At 48.0% G+C, this 12310-nt stretch overlaps 1 protein-coding gene across 7 annotated transcripts in view; it reads right to left on the bottom strand.

Annotated features, from left to right (window-relative positions):
* Positions 1–125: 125 nt before the first annotated feature.
* LOC118385444 (spectrin beta chain, non-erythrocytic 4-like) overlaps positions 126–12310 on the bottom strand; it is a 64139-nt gene continuing 51954 nt past the window's right edge. For 2 of the 7 annotated variants that reach the window (XM_052525261.1, XM_052525279.1), the window contains 14 exons: positions 11811–11941; positions 10860–11064; positions 10172–10417; positions 9943–10077; positions 9509–9753; positions 8671–8857; positions 8474–8558; positions 8094–8290; positions 6786–7894; positions 6116–6185; positions 5693–5976; positions 4306–4476; positions 4177–4219; positions 126–3986 (listed from right to left, as the gene is read on the bottom strand). In XM_052525261.1, coding sequence (XP_052381221.1) covers positions 3732–3986; positions 4177–4219; positions 4306–4476; positions 5693–5976; positions 6116–6185; positions 6786–7894; positions 8094–8290; positions 8474–8558; positions 8671–8857; positions 9509–9753; positions 9943–10077; positions 10172–10417; positions 10860–11064; positions 11811–11941 — 3363 coding nt within the window. In that variant the 3' untranslated portion in view covers positions 126–3731. Of the gene's footprint in view, positions 3987–4176; positions 4220–4305; positions 4477–4668; positions 5977–6115; positions 6186–6785; positions 7895–8093; positions 8291–8473; positions 8559–8670; positions 8858–9508; positions 9754–9942; positions 10078–10171; positions 10418–10859; positions 11065–11810; positions 11942–12310 lie in introns of those variants that run through there. The other 5 variants (XM_052525272.1, XM_052525265.1, XM_052525274.1 and 2 more) reach the window with 5 other exon arrangements.

Genomic DNA, 12310 nt, shown 5'->3' with positions numbered 1-12310 from the left:
AGAGCCAATTGACAAGACAATGGCATTGAACTTCACATGCAATCCAAATGAACACCACAGTGTTTTTTTTTTTCAATATCACAATTTGTATTTATCAATTCAAAGAAACGACTGTACAGCGTCAATGGTTTTAAGTTGGATCTGTTTTATACATTATTATTCATTCATTCACCTTTTCCATGTAAGCAAGTGTGTCACCCCATTATTGTACAGTGATTGGCGGAATGAGACTCCAAAACATGCAGAGCAGTATCATAATAGGGACTATGTTATTCATGCAACTTCTTTATCCTGATATTGTGATGTTCTGTTGATGTTGTACCAATGAACCATTTCCCCCATGAATATTTACATTTGTTTAAAAACCTCCCTTTCACAGCAGAACAGAAAAAAATGTAATTCTTTTTTTTACAGAAAATACTTTAAGCAATTACATTTTGTACAGGTCATCAAGCTGTTGAACTTTGCAAAACATCCATTCAGTAGTTCCCTAAAAACCAGTGGTGCTCTAGGGTCAAAGGTCAGGAAATGAATGGTAAGTGTTGAGCATTGACTTTTCCACAAACAGCAGTGGAACATCTTGGATGAAAACTGAAATGTAATTATTATTCCCTGAAATGAAACGTATTCCAGAAAATATGGATTTGAGTTTATAATGGCGTTAAAAGACTATTGATTTGTAACCTTTGAGGTGGTAATGCTTTCATGAAGGAAGCACTCCAGGACTTAACGCACATCACACACACCTGAAAAATCACGACTGCACGGCTAATACAGAGGCATTGTATCAATAATGTGGATTCCTTTCACAAGTCCCCCAATGACAACTGAATGCGTGTGTGTATATCAACTGTAGGTTATAAAATTGTGCTTTCTATGTATTAACAACATTCCGCTGGGTTTGTCATTTGAAAGTCTATAAACTCAAATGACCCTCTGTGAAACAGAAAAGATAACATGGATCGGGCCTTGGCCAAGCCAACAGACTTGCTGGCCCACATTTGGAAAATGACCACTGGTCATTTAAACAGATAACTACTGAATGAAACCTTAGCAGGACTTAAATGGATGAAATATTGTATAGGCATGTTTGGTTGTTAGGACGTGATAGATTTGTGAAACTCGTACTTTCATGCACTGTGGCTGGAATTCCAGCTGTTAGTAAAGTGTAACAAGCAAGACGAGCGTGAAAAACTGCCATGTGAAATATCTCATATCATGGTTGAGCATGATACTCTCATACTTTTCCGGCTGGTGTACTTAATGTTCATTCATGAAGATAATTCAAAACTCATTCTCCAGTAAGCAAATAAAAACATTTCCCTCTTGGACCCTCAAGCTCCACTGCTCCTCAATAGCACTGTGCAATGGGGGAATGTTTAAGTGCAAGGGATAAGTTGCATAAATTCTCCATTCGCGTTCCTGTCGACCTCCCTAAGCCACCATAATACTTTGACGGCATACAATCCATTTCGAGTGAGACTATGGCATACAAATAGGATATCTGTGACATCTGTACACAGATAAGAGAACAATGTTAAGCAGCATTTCCAAACATAGATACCACTCAGAGACATCCAAATTAGTGTTAAATCAGAACTAACACAATTACGTACATCAATTTGAAACCAATTTGTTTTTATTGAGCATATTGTTTTTGGAATGAGGCATCCTCCATATGAGCTGCCCAGGCAAGATAAGTCTACTCTAAACAATAGATAGTAGTGAATGCACAGTGAAACTCCTGAATGCAAGACTTCAGCAAACTAGCACTTTATCGCTAGTATCCTCCAACTACACTATGATAATTGTATGCCACTCGGTAAAGTATGTCATACGAATCTAAGAACTCGCCATAGAATCTCACAGATGTCCACAGCGCCCTATCTGGCTGTGTCCTGTGTCATATATTGTACTGTATTTCACATTCCGTGTGATAGTTATGTTCATTCAAAAATAAGTTCTGCTGATCCTTGCCTTGTTGTGTCCAACATGCGTTATGGATTGCATTGATTTGGCATTCGCGCCTATATAGATGCATAAAATGTGTTTAAAAAAAACAAGGTAGAAAAAGCTACTCGGGAAAGATTTCATGATATTTGCACTGCACTGTCGTCGTCGTCCCTCCTCACCTCTGTACAAATCTCTGATGTAAGGAACAGGCAAAGGATTTGTCCACTAGCTTCCATAATGTAAAGACTTCCCGATACCAGATATGGCTTTGCAGTGCTACGACAAAACAGATCATTTTATTGTATGATGCATGGAGAGGAACAAACGTGAACATCGTCGCTGATAGCTACATACTGTGAGAGGAACATATGATCGGACTGCTATGCAAAGCCTCTAATCAACAAGAGATGTATCTCAAGCCAGACATGCATGTGTTGTTTCATTCATCCAGAAGATCCGGAAGCTTTTGTTTACATCTGTCTGACATCGACTTGCACTCCTGAGGCCTTGGAGTGACCAATCGGCACCGTGTCATTTCTGTGTGGCCCCTGACTCTTGCTGGGTCCTCATCAACTCCTGTGGTTAATTGTTAAGAAGCCTGGCCTGTGGAACGGCAGTGCCTGGAAGACTGAGGGAGAACCGAGGACGCAGATGTGAACAAAAAAAACCTGAGCTATGAAAACCCTGGGAGTGGTGAGAAGCTGAACAGACACACACATCCGCACACACATGCTCAGACACACACAACTTCATTTCTATTTTTTTTGACTGTCTATAAAAAAGCATTGTGATATTTTCTGAATGGACAGAAATAATGTTGACTGGGTATGTGGAGTGTGGTTACCACCATCTGATGGTCTTTGAGAAGGAAGGAGGCTTGAGGTCTTGCCAGATGGCTTCCAGTCATGTCCCTCTGATGCTGGGTGGCTATGGCTGCTGGGTCCCTGGGGGCCCCTCGGGGGTCCCAGATGAAGGCATAGATGAGTATGGCCGTGGGGGCCAGCCTCCAGGTAAAGGTTCCAGCTCATCCATCCAAAAGCCAGAACAAAGCTCTGTGAAGGCTGATGTTCTCTGCCTCTTCTTTTTGTCCTCTGGCTCAATGTTGAGTTTGATGACATTATAGTTTTGTACTGAAGAAAATCCAAAAAGTGAGAAAAGCCCAGAAAACAATGAAGGCAAAGTGAATGAGCAGAAATACAAAAAGGAAACAACATAAAATAATTGTTCTCCAAAAAGAGGCCAGTTTTGAAAAACATTTAGGCATATTTCATTCTCTTTTGTTTGGGAGTATAAGATTGGATGTTCGAGACATACAATACATAAATAGACAGACAAGAGTTACATACAGATACAGCTCATCTCTTACAAAAAAATAAACGTAAAACGTTATGAGCTACTTCTTCATACCACCAGTGATAACAACCCTCTTGTTACATGTGCCCATCTCTCTCACACTGCTGCCCTGACGAGGAGCATCTGCTTTCTGCAGTGCACCAATGTCACCACCAGAGGGCAGAGGTGGAACAAGCCGGGCAATAAGTGTTTAGTGCCCGGGACTGACACCCTCAGAGCAACAGAGATAAAGAGAGAGGGCAACGATGAGGGGCACACTGATATTCGTGCTTCAAATCCCTCGTGTCAGTTCACCAGGGTGATGTTCCTGTCTTTTTTGACACTAAACAGAACTGAAGCAGGTGGACGCGGTGAAAAGGATGGGTCTTGACTGGGAGTCTTTTAAACCTCTCTCCCTTTCCCCCACCCAGCGCACAACATCAAACTCATTTCTTCTTGCTGGACTTTTCTGAACGCTTGGTGTCCGATTTGGTCTCACCCTTATCCGACCTCTCAGAGCGCTCGGCCCTTTCCGGCCTTTCCCCCCGGTCAGACTTGTTATCGGCCTTGCTGCCGTCGCGGCGCGTGCCCTCGTCCGTGGATGAGGTAGTAGGCTGGGGCTGACCCCATTTGGCAATCTCCTCATGCTCTGCGATGCTCTTGTTGATGTTGGTGGTCCAGGCCTTTAGATCATCCTGTGACTCGGAGAGAGAAAGGGGAGATGAGAGAGAGCATGGGACAGGACGAATGATAAAGAACGAGAAAGGAAAAGAGCGAGGGCGAGAGACAGAGAGAAAGTTATTTGGCACATGGACAAACAGTGCAGAATCACATCGCTATTATATGACTGTGTTTCCATGAAAGAGCAGTCAACTTTCGAACGCCTTTTACCTCGTCCTTTGCGTGGAACAGAAATTCACTTCCGTCTTTCGTTCTGAAACAGAAGGACAGAGAAGTTGAGGGTAACACACAAAATGGTCATCTACACAACATGTCCCCGATTGAAGGCAGAGTACTAACTTAAGCGTAAAGACGTTTTTCTTCTTCTTGTATCCAAGGGTGACGTCGCAGTGGCAGTGGCCGAGGTTGAGCATGGGCTCGTTGTTGTAAGGTGTGGCGGTGTTCTTAGCGTCCTTATAGAAGCCTATCTCTCCTTTGTTCAGCACACAGTACAGGTTGACCCAGGATCTGCTGTAGGGGCGGGAGGGGGGGGAAACGGGGCGCGTTCAGCAAAAACCAACCACAGGCTTAATGCCACCTAACCTCACTTACCTGGGGGCGTTCAAGATGACTGGCCGCAGTGGGCCGAGGGAGAACACACTGCTGAACAAACAATGAACCGCCGACCGTAGCGTGCAATAGGTGCATACACACGTGGCTTACCTTTGTGGCGAGGCAGGAAGAACAGCCAGCAGCAAGGAGCAACAGGAGAGAGAAAAACACAGAGACTCTGGTTAAATGACAGTATTGGTATTCGTGAACTTTCATCTATCCTCTTAAGACGATTGAGTGAAACACATAAAAAAAAAGCTAGGCTTTACCTTGGCATGTACATAGCATTACATGTACATCGGAAACATTCATCCAATTGGTGAGTGAGCAGTGGGACTCATTTGTGGGATGAGTCTGTTGCGTTGCGTGTCAGCCATGGCCTCCATGGGGGGCAGTGCGGCAGCGAGAGGCGGACGGTTCAGTCTCCGGGGGCCAGAGACCCATGGTAGGCCACCAAGCATGACCGACTGAACGAAACGTCTCTCGGGGAGGAAGCGGAGTGATGTGTGGCCACTGCAGGGACCTGTGCGGGTAGCCTGGCTATGGCTGCATATCGTACTGGCTATGGGCCAGGCCAGAACCAGCACCAGGTTCGACCTAAGGCTCAGCAACAACATCCATCAACCAGACTGCTCTCCGTCAGGGCCAGTGTTGGTTTAGGCACCATGCATGTTGCAAGCAGTGGAATGGCTGGTGGCTATCTCTTGGCTGAACTCTCATTCTGATACACTTCTGATCAGAGGCGAAACAGAGATCTGAAGTTTCAATAAAATGCTAGAAGAGCATATGTTAAAGCAAATGGCTATTTTCAAATAGGATGCTAGAACATATGTCAACCCAGAATTCTATTTTCAATAGGTTACAAGAGCATATGTCAACTCGGGTCGTTAAGCTCCAATAGGAATGTCTGAACATTCAGTATGTCAGACCAGTGCTAAAGCTCCAATAGGTTGAGCATATGTCGACCGAGACCTAAGGCACCAATCAGATGCTGGAACATATGTTAATGCCAGTGACATGCACCAATTGAACATTTCGTAGGTAAAGTCAGTTGTTTTGTTAGCTTAGCATGCTCATAAGATCATGCCTGTTTGTAATATTAACATACTCCCCCGCTAGGAACCTGGATGCCCACCTGTTAGAGCTCTTCCTCATGGTTTCGATGTCCAGCTTGCGGAAGAGGAAGCCCTCGTGGTGGGCAGTGTGGCTGGGCGGCTGGAGGACTGAGGGGCTCACACTCTGGGCCATCCCTGGCTCTGGCGCTGAGCGTGACCGCCGGGTGGTGGCCTCTCCTGCAGAGTGGTCCTTGGGCCTGGGTCTCCGCCGGGGCTTGGGGCGGTCCCGTGCTCGCGGCCGGTCTGGACGTCCGGAAGACTTCTCTGGCACGCCGTTCGGCACTTTAGGGACCTCCCCTCGGGCCTGAGGAGAGAAGAGAGAGGGCAGAGTTCAGACTGTAAATACAACGTGTAGCCGGTAAACACCCTCTTTAATAGCATTTATGTATAGATAACTCTATCTGTGTAATAAAGGCGGCAAACCTGGTGAACAGAAGACTCACCGTTGCTGCCTCTCTGTCTTTTAGCTGCTCCACTATGTCAAACAAGGTCTGGCCGCCTGACCTTTTCTCCCTGTAATCAACCAAGATAAAAAGTGATACACCTTTCTGCAAACAGTGTCGTGGAAATTCTAACCAAAAGGAGAGAGACTATAGATTCTTCAAACAACTTTATTATAAGATTTGCAAATCTGTAGAAGTTAACTCTGCACTGTTGAGGAGATGCTAAGAGCCCAACGAACAGAGTTGGCTCTCCGCTTTTATAGAAAGTACAACCTCTTTGTCTTCGTGGCAAAGAGCAGGTGTGTGAGATCTTGATGGGAACATAGTGTACAAACACGTGATAACGGCAGTTTTGTTACAATCTAACTGCTGCCGCTCAAGCTAGCTTCTGGTCTCTTCATATCTCCACACAGCTGTGCCCTTGAAAGATACCAAAAGAACAGGATGGACTCAAACTGTGGTCACTCTCATATATGGCCCTTTGTCTTCGCCCACGTGAACAAGTTACACAAAGACAAGAGTGGAAGAACACTAGCTTCTTCTTAAATGAGAGAAATAGGCCGTGGAAAAATACAGGTTTAAGACTTTTTCAGTGCATATGCATAACAGAGTTTGTCATTTTCCCACCATAACAGCACTTAACGACTCCAAGGAGCAATGTAGTACTCACGTAGAACGTCTGTCTGACTGCTCCTTGGCTGTGTCGTGTTCACTGGACTCTTGTCTCTCCGTCCGGTGGCGGTCTTTCCTCCGGCCTTCGTGTCCGTGGCCTTCCTGCTCGCTGGACGTCTGCCTCTCCAGCTTCCTCTCTTTGCGCTCGGCCCGTTCCCGCCACACCTCCTGGGGCAGCTCATCCCGCCGTGCCTGAATCATCAGCACCTCACTAGAGTGCTGGCGCTCCAGCCTGGCTTCCCTGTGACTGTCCCTACTGTCCCTACTGTCTCTGTCCCTGTCTCTCTGCTGGGGCTCCGACCGGCTGCTCCCCGCCCGGTGGTCTCTGCTGCTGGGCTCACTGTTCAACCTCTCCCTGCCCATCCCCTCCCTCCCCATCTCCTGGAGCACCACCTCGGCCATCACCGGCATCACCGGCGCTGGCTCTATTAACAAAATATCTCTCTCCCTCTCTCTCTGCTCCCTCTCTCTCACCTCCTTCTCTCTCACCTTCTCCAGCCTACAGGCCACCAGCATGGGCGTCACCATGTCGTCCATGTGTTTGATCTTAGGCTGCCGGAGGTACTGTGAGGCTTTCACCTCCACTGCCGTGGCTGCACCAGTCACCAAGCTTGCAGCTATCCCTTTGGCCTCGACCGCGGGGGTGACCAATCCTACTGCCAACCCTCTGGCTTCCGAGGCGGCAGTCCCCAACCCTGCTGCCACCCCTCGGACTTCCATGGCAGTTGTGGTCCCTAAATGTGTTGCTACCCCTCTGGCCTCCATGGCGGTTGTTCCCAGGCCAGCTGCCACCCCCACTACACCTCCAACCACTCCCCCCATCACGGGCATGGCCCAGGCCTCCAGGCTGCTGCGGTAGCCACTGGAGCCGTTCATGATGGGGGTGTAGTTGGCCACGGTGGATCCCAAGCGGCGGGCCACGGAGGAGGGCAAGGGTTCCTGGGAGGGCCTTTCAGCTCTGTGCTCGGCCTGCTCGTAAATGATCCGTCTCATCAGTGGGGAGCCCTGGCTCCGGGCAGGGGACGTCTCCTGGGGGTCCAGGAACACCTTTCGACCCAGCAGGGGGGTGGGAGGGAGCTTACTCTGCTCTGCTTTCATCTTCTCCACCTGGAACCAAATCGAGGTTAACTAAACAGCAGCACTTCATAGTAGAATCTCCTCCACAACAAAATTAAGCATACCGTAACCATGAAGCCAATTGACAAGTCAATTCAAACAAGCTGTGCTCTACAACCTCTTGTATGCAACCAGAAGAAAGATGGCATCAGCTAAGGGGAGTGTTAGTAGGCTAGGGATAGTGACGGACCGTGGTGAGGCGTCGTAGTGAGCTGAAGCGCTCCTCCCAGGTGGCGGCGGCCTTGCGGAAGGCCTCGTGGCGGCGGATGAGCTGCTCCACCTCGTCCACACTGGCACCCAGCTCCTTGCTATTGATGAAGGGCTCCTGGGCCGTGAGCCAGGCCTCGGCCACCACCGCTTCCTGGGCAAACTGGTGCACCTCCAGCACTGAGGCAGAGGAGAAAGAGGAACTCAGTGTCTGAGAATTGGAATCACATCCCTCACACTGTTGCTCAGTTGTAGCTTACTGTGGTTCCAAATTATGGAATGGCTTGGGATAATATCAAACAGATACTTGAGGTGCCAGGTATTAGAGTAAGTTACATTCAGGTAAAATCAGGGGGGACTCACTGTGCTGCAGGACCTCCCAGTGTTTGTCCCATTTCTCAGACAGCTCGTACTGCTTGGCCACCACCTTATCCAGCTTCTCCTTGATCTAAAAATACATTTCCATTGAGCTTCATCCAAACTAGTGACTGTAAATGTAATCTAAACTACAGTACCATCCTCTATGTTCTATGGCAGAACCCTGTCAACGGTGCTGTTACCTCCTCAGCAGCAGGGTTGCGCGCGGCCAGCAGTGTCTTGCCCATCTCGATGCACTGCAGCACACTCTTACTGCGCGCCTCCACCTCGCTCTTCAAGCTCTGGTGGTAGTTCATCAGTACCTCCACTGAGGACACATCCCTGAAAGGACCAGAGAGTCCAGAGCCCGTTATATCGCTGTGGGGAATGCTGACAGTGAGGGAGAAGAGCACAGGGTTACACACCCCGGAAGACAAGGGCCAGGTCAGCCTCATATACACCACCAGGCAGCCATTTTGAAAAGAACAGTGTTTATTGCTATATTATAACATGCTTACAGTGCATTGCTTGAAATGTGTTCATTATAATGGTTGCTCTCTGTGTGGTCTGTGCTCTCTCTGCATCGCTCTGTGCAGCTCTCCATATTTGGCACATATTTGGCAATAAATTCCCTTATTTACTTATATTACAATAATGCCACAAAATCAAAACAGGCCCCTGAACTTGCAGATCAATCACATCTGATAGATGGACAGGTGGATGAGATGGAGCAGTATGATATACAAACTGTAAATATAGATAAGGCCGTACACACTTAAACATTAAATTAACGGACGCCCCCTTCACATTTAAAAAATACAATCTTCCAGGAAACAATCTTCCACAACTTCCTTTTGGATTATAGCTGAACTATGCGTCTTTCAGCCTATCCTAGGTCGCTAGGTGTTGAACTAACATTGCTGGGCCTATAGTATTTTAACAAAAAAGGTTTACTTTTTTCCCTCTTGCTCACCTCACTTTCATAAAATGTGTATGGCCTAAACCATAAAAATACAATTGTAACCATGTCCACTCATATACCTTGGATTGTCCCCTGTGCCGATCTGAGAGATGATGCTGTCCATCCACATGATCTGGTCTCGCACCACCCCGAAGAACCGCAGCTTGTCTGTTGCCGTGGTGATCTGCACTCGGCACTCCTCACAGGACGTCAAGAGCTCCTTCCAGCAATGCATCACTTCCTGTTCCCGGCCGGCAATCGCCTCAGCCTTCTGCCCGGCGTAGATGGTCCGGAGCTGACCCGCACTCTCCTGGAGCTGCCTCACCTGGACACAGATAGACAGGGACGGTTGATAAATGACATAGGAATAACTAAAAGTACTGTGGAAAAGTACTTACTGAACAAGTATGAGAGAAACTTCACGTGAAGTATTACCACATTGACCTCTTGTATTGTTCTGTCTTCCTTTTTAGTCTCATGTGCTAATAAAATAAAGTGATAGTGGGGGGCTCACCTGAGTGACGAGCAGCTGGATGTCGTGCTCGAAGCTGTGCATGAGCCTCTGCAGGGTGCTGGTGTTGGCAGTGCCACCCTGGCGCGCCCGCACCTCGGGCAGCCTCCGCTGCTTATCATCGATTTGGGCCAAGATCTGCAACACAAGGAGATAACAGACAATCAGAGACACATCAAAACATGACACAGAGACCTATATCCCGTAGCACTTCTTATGGTTTAAACGCTACCTCGCGGCAGTCGGTGAAGAACTTGTGGAGCTGGTGCGAGGCGGCCAGCATCTGTGCCCGGGTCTCCATGAGCTCCAGGAGGTCGGCCCAGGCCTCGTTCACGCCGTCCTTCCACTCAGCGATAGTGGCGGCCTCGGCGTGGCCGTAGTCGATCAGCTCATCCACCATCTGGTTAACCGCCGTCACGCGCTCCTGACCCAGACTGCCCGTCTCCGACGCAAACTCTGTAAACTTCTCCTGCAGGATCTGAAGGGAGGAGAGAGGAGGAGAGAGGAGGAGAGGGATGAAGGGATGATCAATATCTAGTTAGCCAAGCTAAGCACTGTTGCTAAACCAGTAATAGGCTACTTATCAAAACAAATTGCGTTGAAATACATACTACTTCCTTACTAAGCAATAATACAGTGTACTTACTGCATGCCCTTCTTTGAGCCATACATGTAGACATATTAACCCTCTTCCCAACAGGTTTTAGACAAACACTATATGCCATTTAGCGGACGCTTTTATCCAAAGCGACTTATCAGTCATGATCAAATACATTTATGTATGGGTGGTCCCAGGAATCAAACCCACTATCCTGGCATAGCAAGTGCCATGCTCTACCAACTGAGCTACAGAGGACCACCAGCCCTATCATTTTGTTGAAGCCTTAGTCCATTCAGGCTCTGAGAGTGGTCCCACTGACCGTGACGTGTTCAAAGTCCTGTCCCAGTTCTGGCGAGCTGGCCACCACCTCCCTCTCAGCGATCCACTGCTCCAGCTCATCCACCTCATGGTTGAGCTGGTAGAGCCAGTACTGCTGCTCCAGACGAGACTTCCTCTCCTCCACCAGGTCCTTCAGAGACACGTACAGCCGGTCCATCTGAGACTGACACTTACTGATCTGCTCACTGAGACACACGCACAAACACGGACAGACACATACACACACGCGGGCAGGTAGGCACGCAGACACAGACACACACACACACCAGAGACGGGGTTTGAGACATGTAGTAAACACAGGGTGAAATTGCGGGGGAATGTGTGGGAGTGAAACACATTTAGACATGAAAAACCATGAGCTGGTTTTACGGTGTTGAGTTCGCAGGAGGAGTAAATGTGAAGAGAAGACTTACAAAGCAAACGGAACAACATGAGACAACCATGGGCAACCCCTAAAAACATCCATACCCCAAGTGCAGAGACGCCGGCGTCGGCTAACAGCTAAGATGATAGAGCCGTTAGCGTTAGCTCTGACACCAGAGACAGAGTAGCATTACGGACCCAGTGCTGACCCTGCTGTCACCATGACTCACTCTGCTGCCATAAACAGAGCAACAGGAGTCCATGACCGGCAAACTTTACTGTACTGTACTACCTTCTCTACAGGGGTTATGTCGTTCAAGCCATTTACTACCGGATTACTCCTCAGCACCCAGAAGACAAAGACTGGAGAGGCCCTTGATCTTCTTCAATCAAGTCACAAACTGAGATCCTTGGTTCTCATATAGGGGATTTCCTTTGAGCTGTTAAGGCAGTATATTAAATAGGTATTTCATGGCACACTCCCTTTAGAGATGCTATAACCAACTTTTGATCCCACGAAAGCCTTGGTAATAGCGTGGTGACAGGTTTGTGGGGCACCAACACTGACCTGTCTGGATGTCCCATCTCCAGTAGCTGTCTGCACTGCTGGGAGAGAAGGCCTATCGTCTCAGCGTAGTCCTCTATCGTCTGCTCCAGTACCAGGTGCTTCTTCAGTAGCTGCAGTGTGCTGGGCTCATCCTGAGAGGGAGGCCACAACACACTTACAGTCCATTCTCACAAACCTTGGCATGCTAACGATTCAAGTGCCTGCAATGTTCATCACAGGACGTTGGTGGCACCTTAATTGGGGAGGACGGGCTCGTGGTAACGGCTGGAGCGGAATCAGTGGAATGATATCAAACACGTGGTTTCCATGGTTTCCATGTGTTTGATGCCATTCCATTTACTCTGTTCCGGCCATTATTATGAGCCGTCCTCCCCTCAGCAGCCTCCACTTGTGTTCAAATACAGTTGATGATATCTGGAGGGACACAATCACATTGCATTACACCTATGCAGATATAACCTTTTCCTCTTCCAAAAAGCCAATCATCTCGTACTTCAAAA

The sequence above is a fragment of the Oncorhynchus keta genome, chromosome 1 (assembly GCF_023373465.1).
Source record: "Oncorhynchus keta strain PuntledgeMale-10-30-2019 chromosome 1, Oket_V2, whole genome shotgun sequence".
Classification (NCBI taxonomy): domain Eukaryota; kingdom Metazoa; phylum Chordata; class Actinopteri; order Salmoniformes; family Salmonidae; genus Oncorhynchus; species Oncorhynchus keta.
This window is presented reverse-complemented; position numbering and strand designations above follow the sequence as displayed.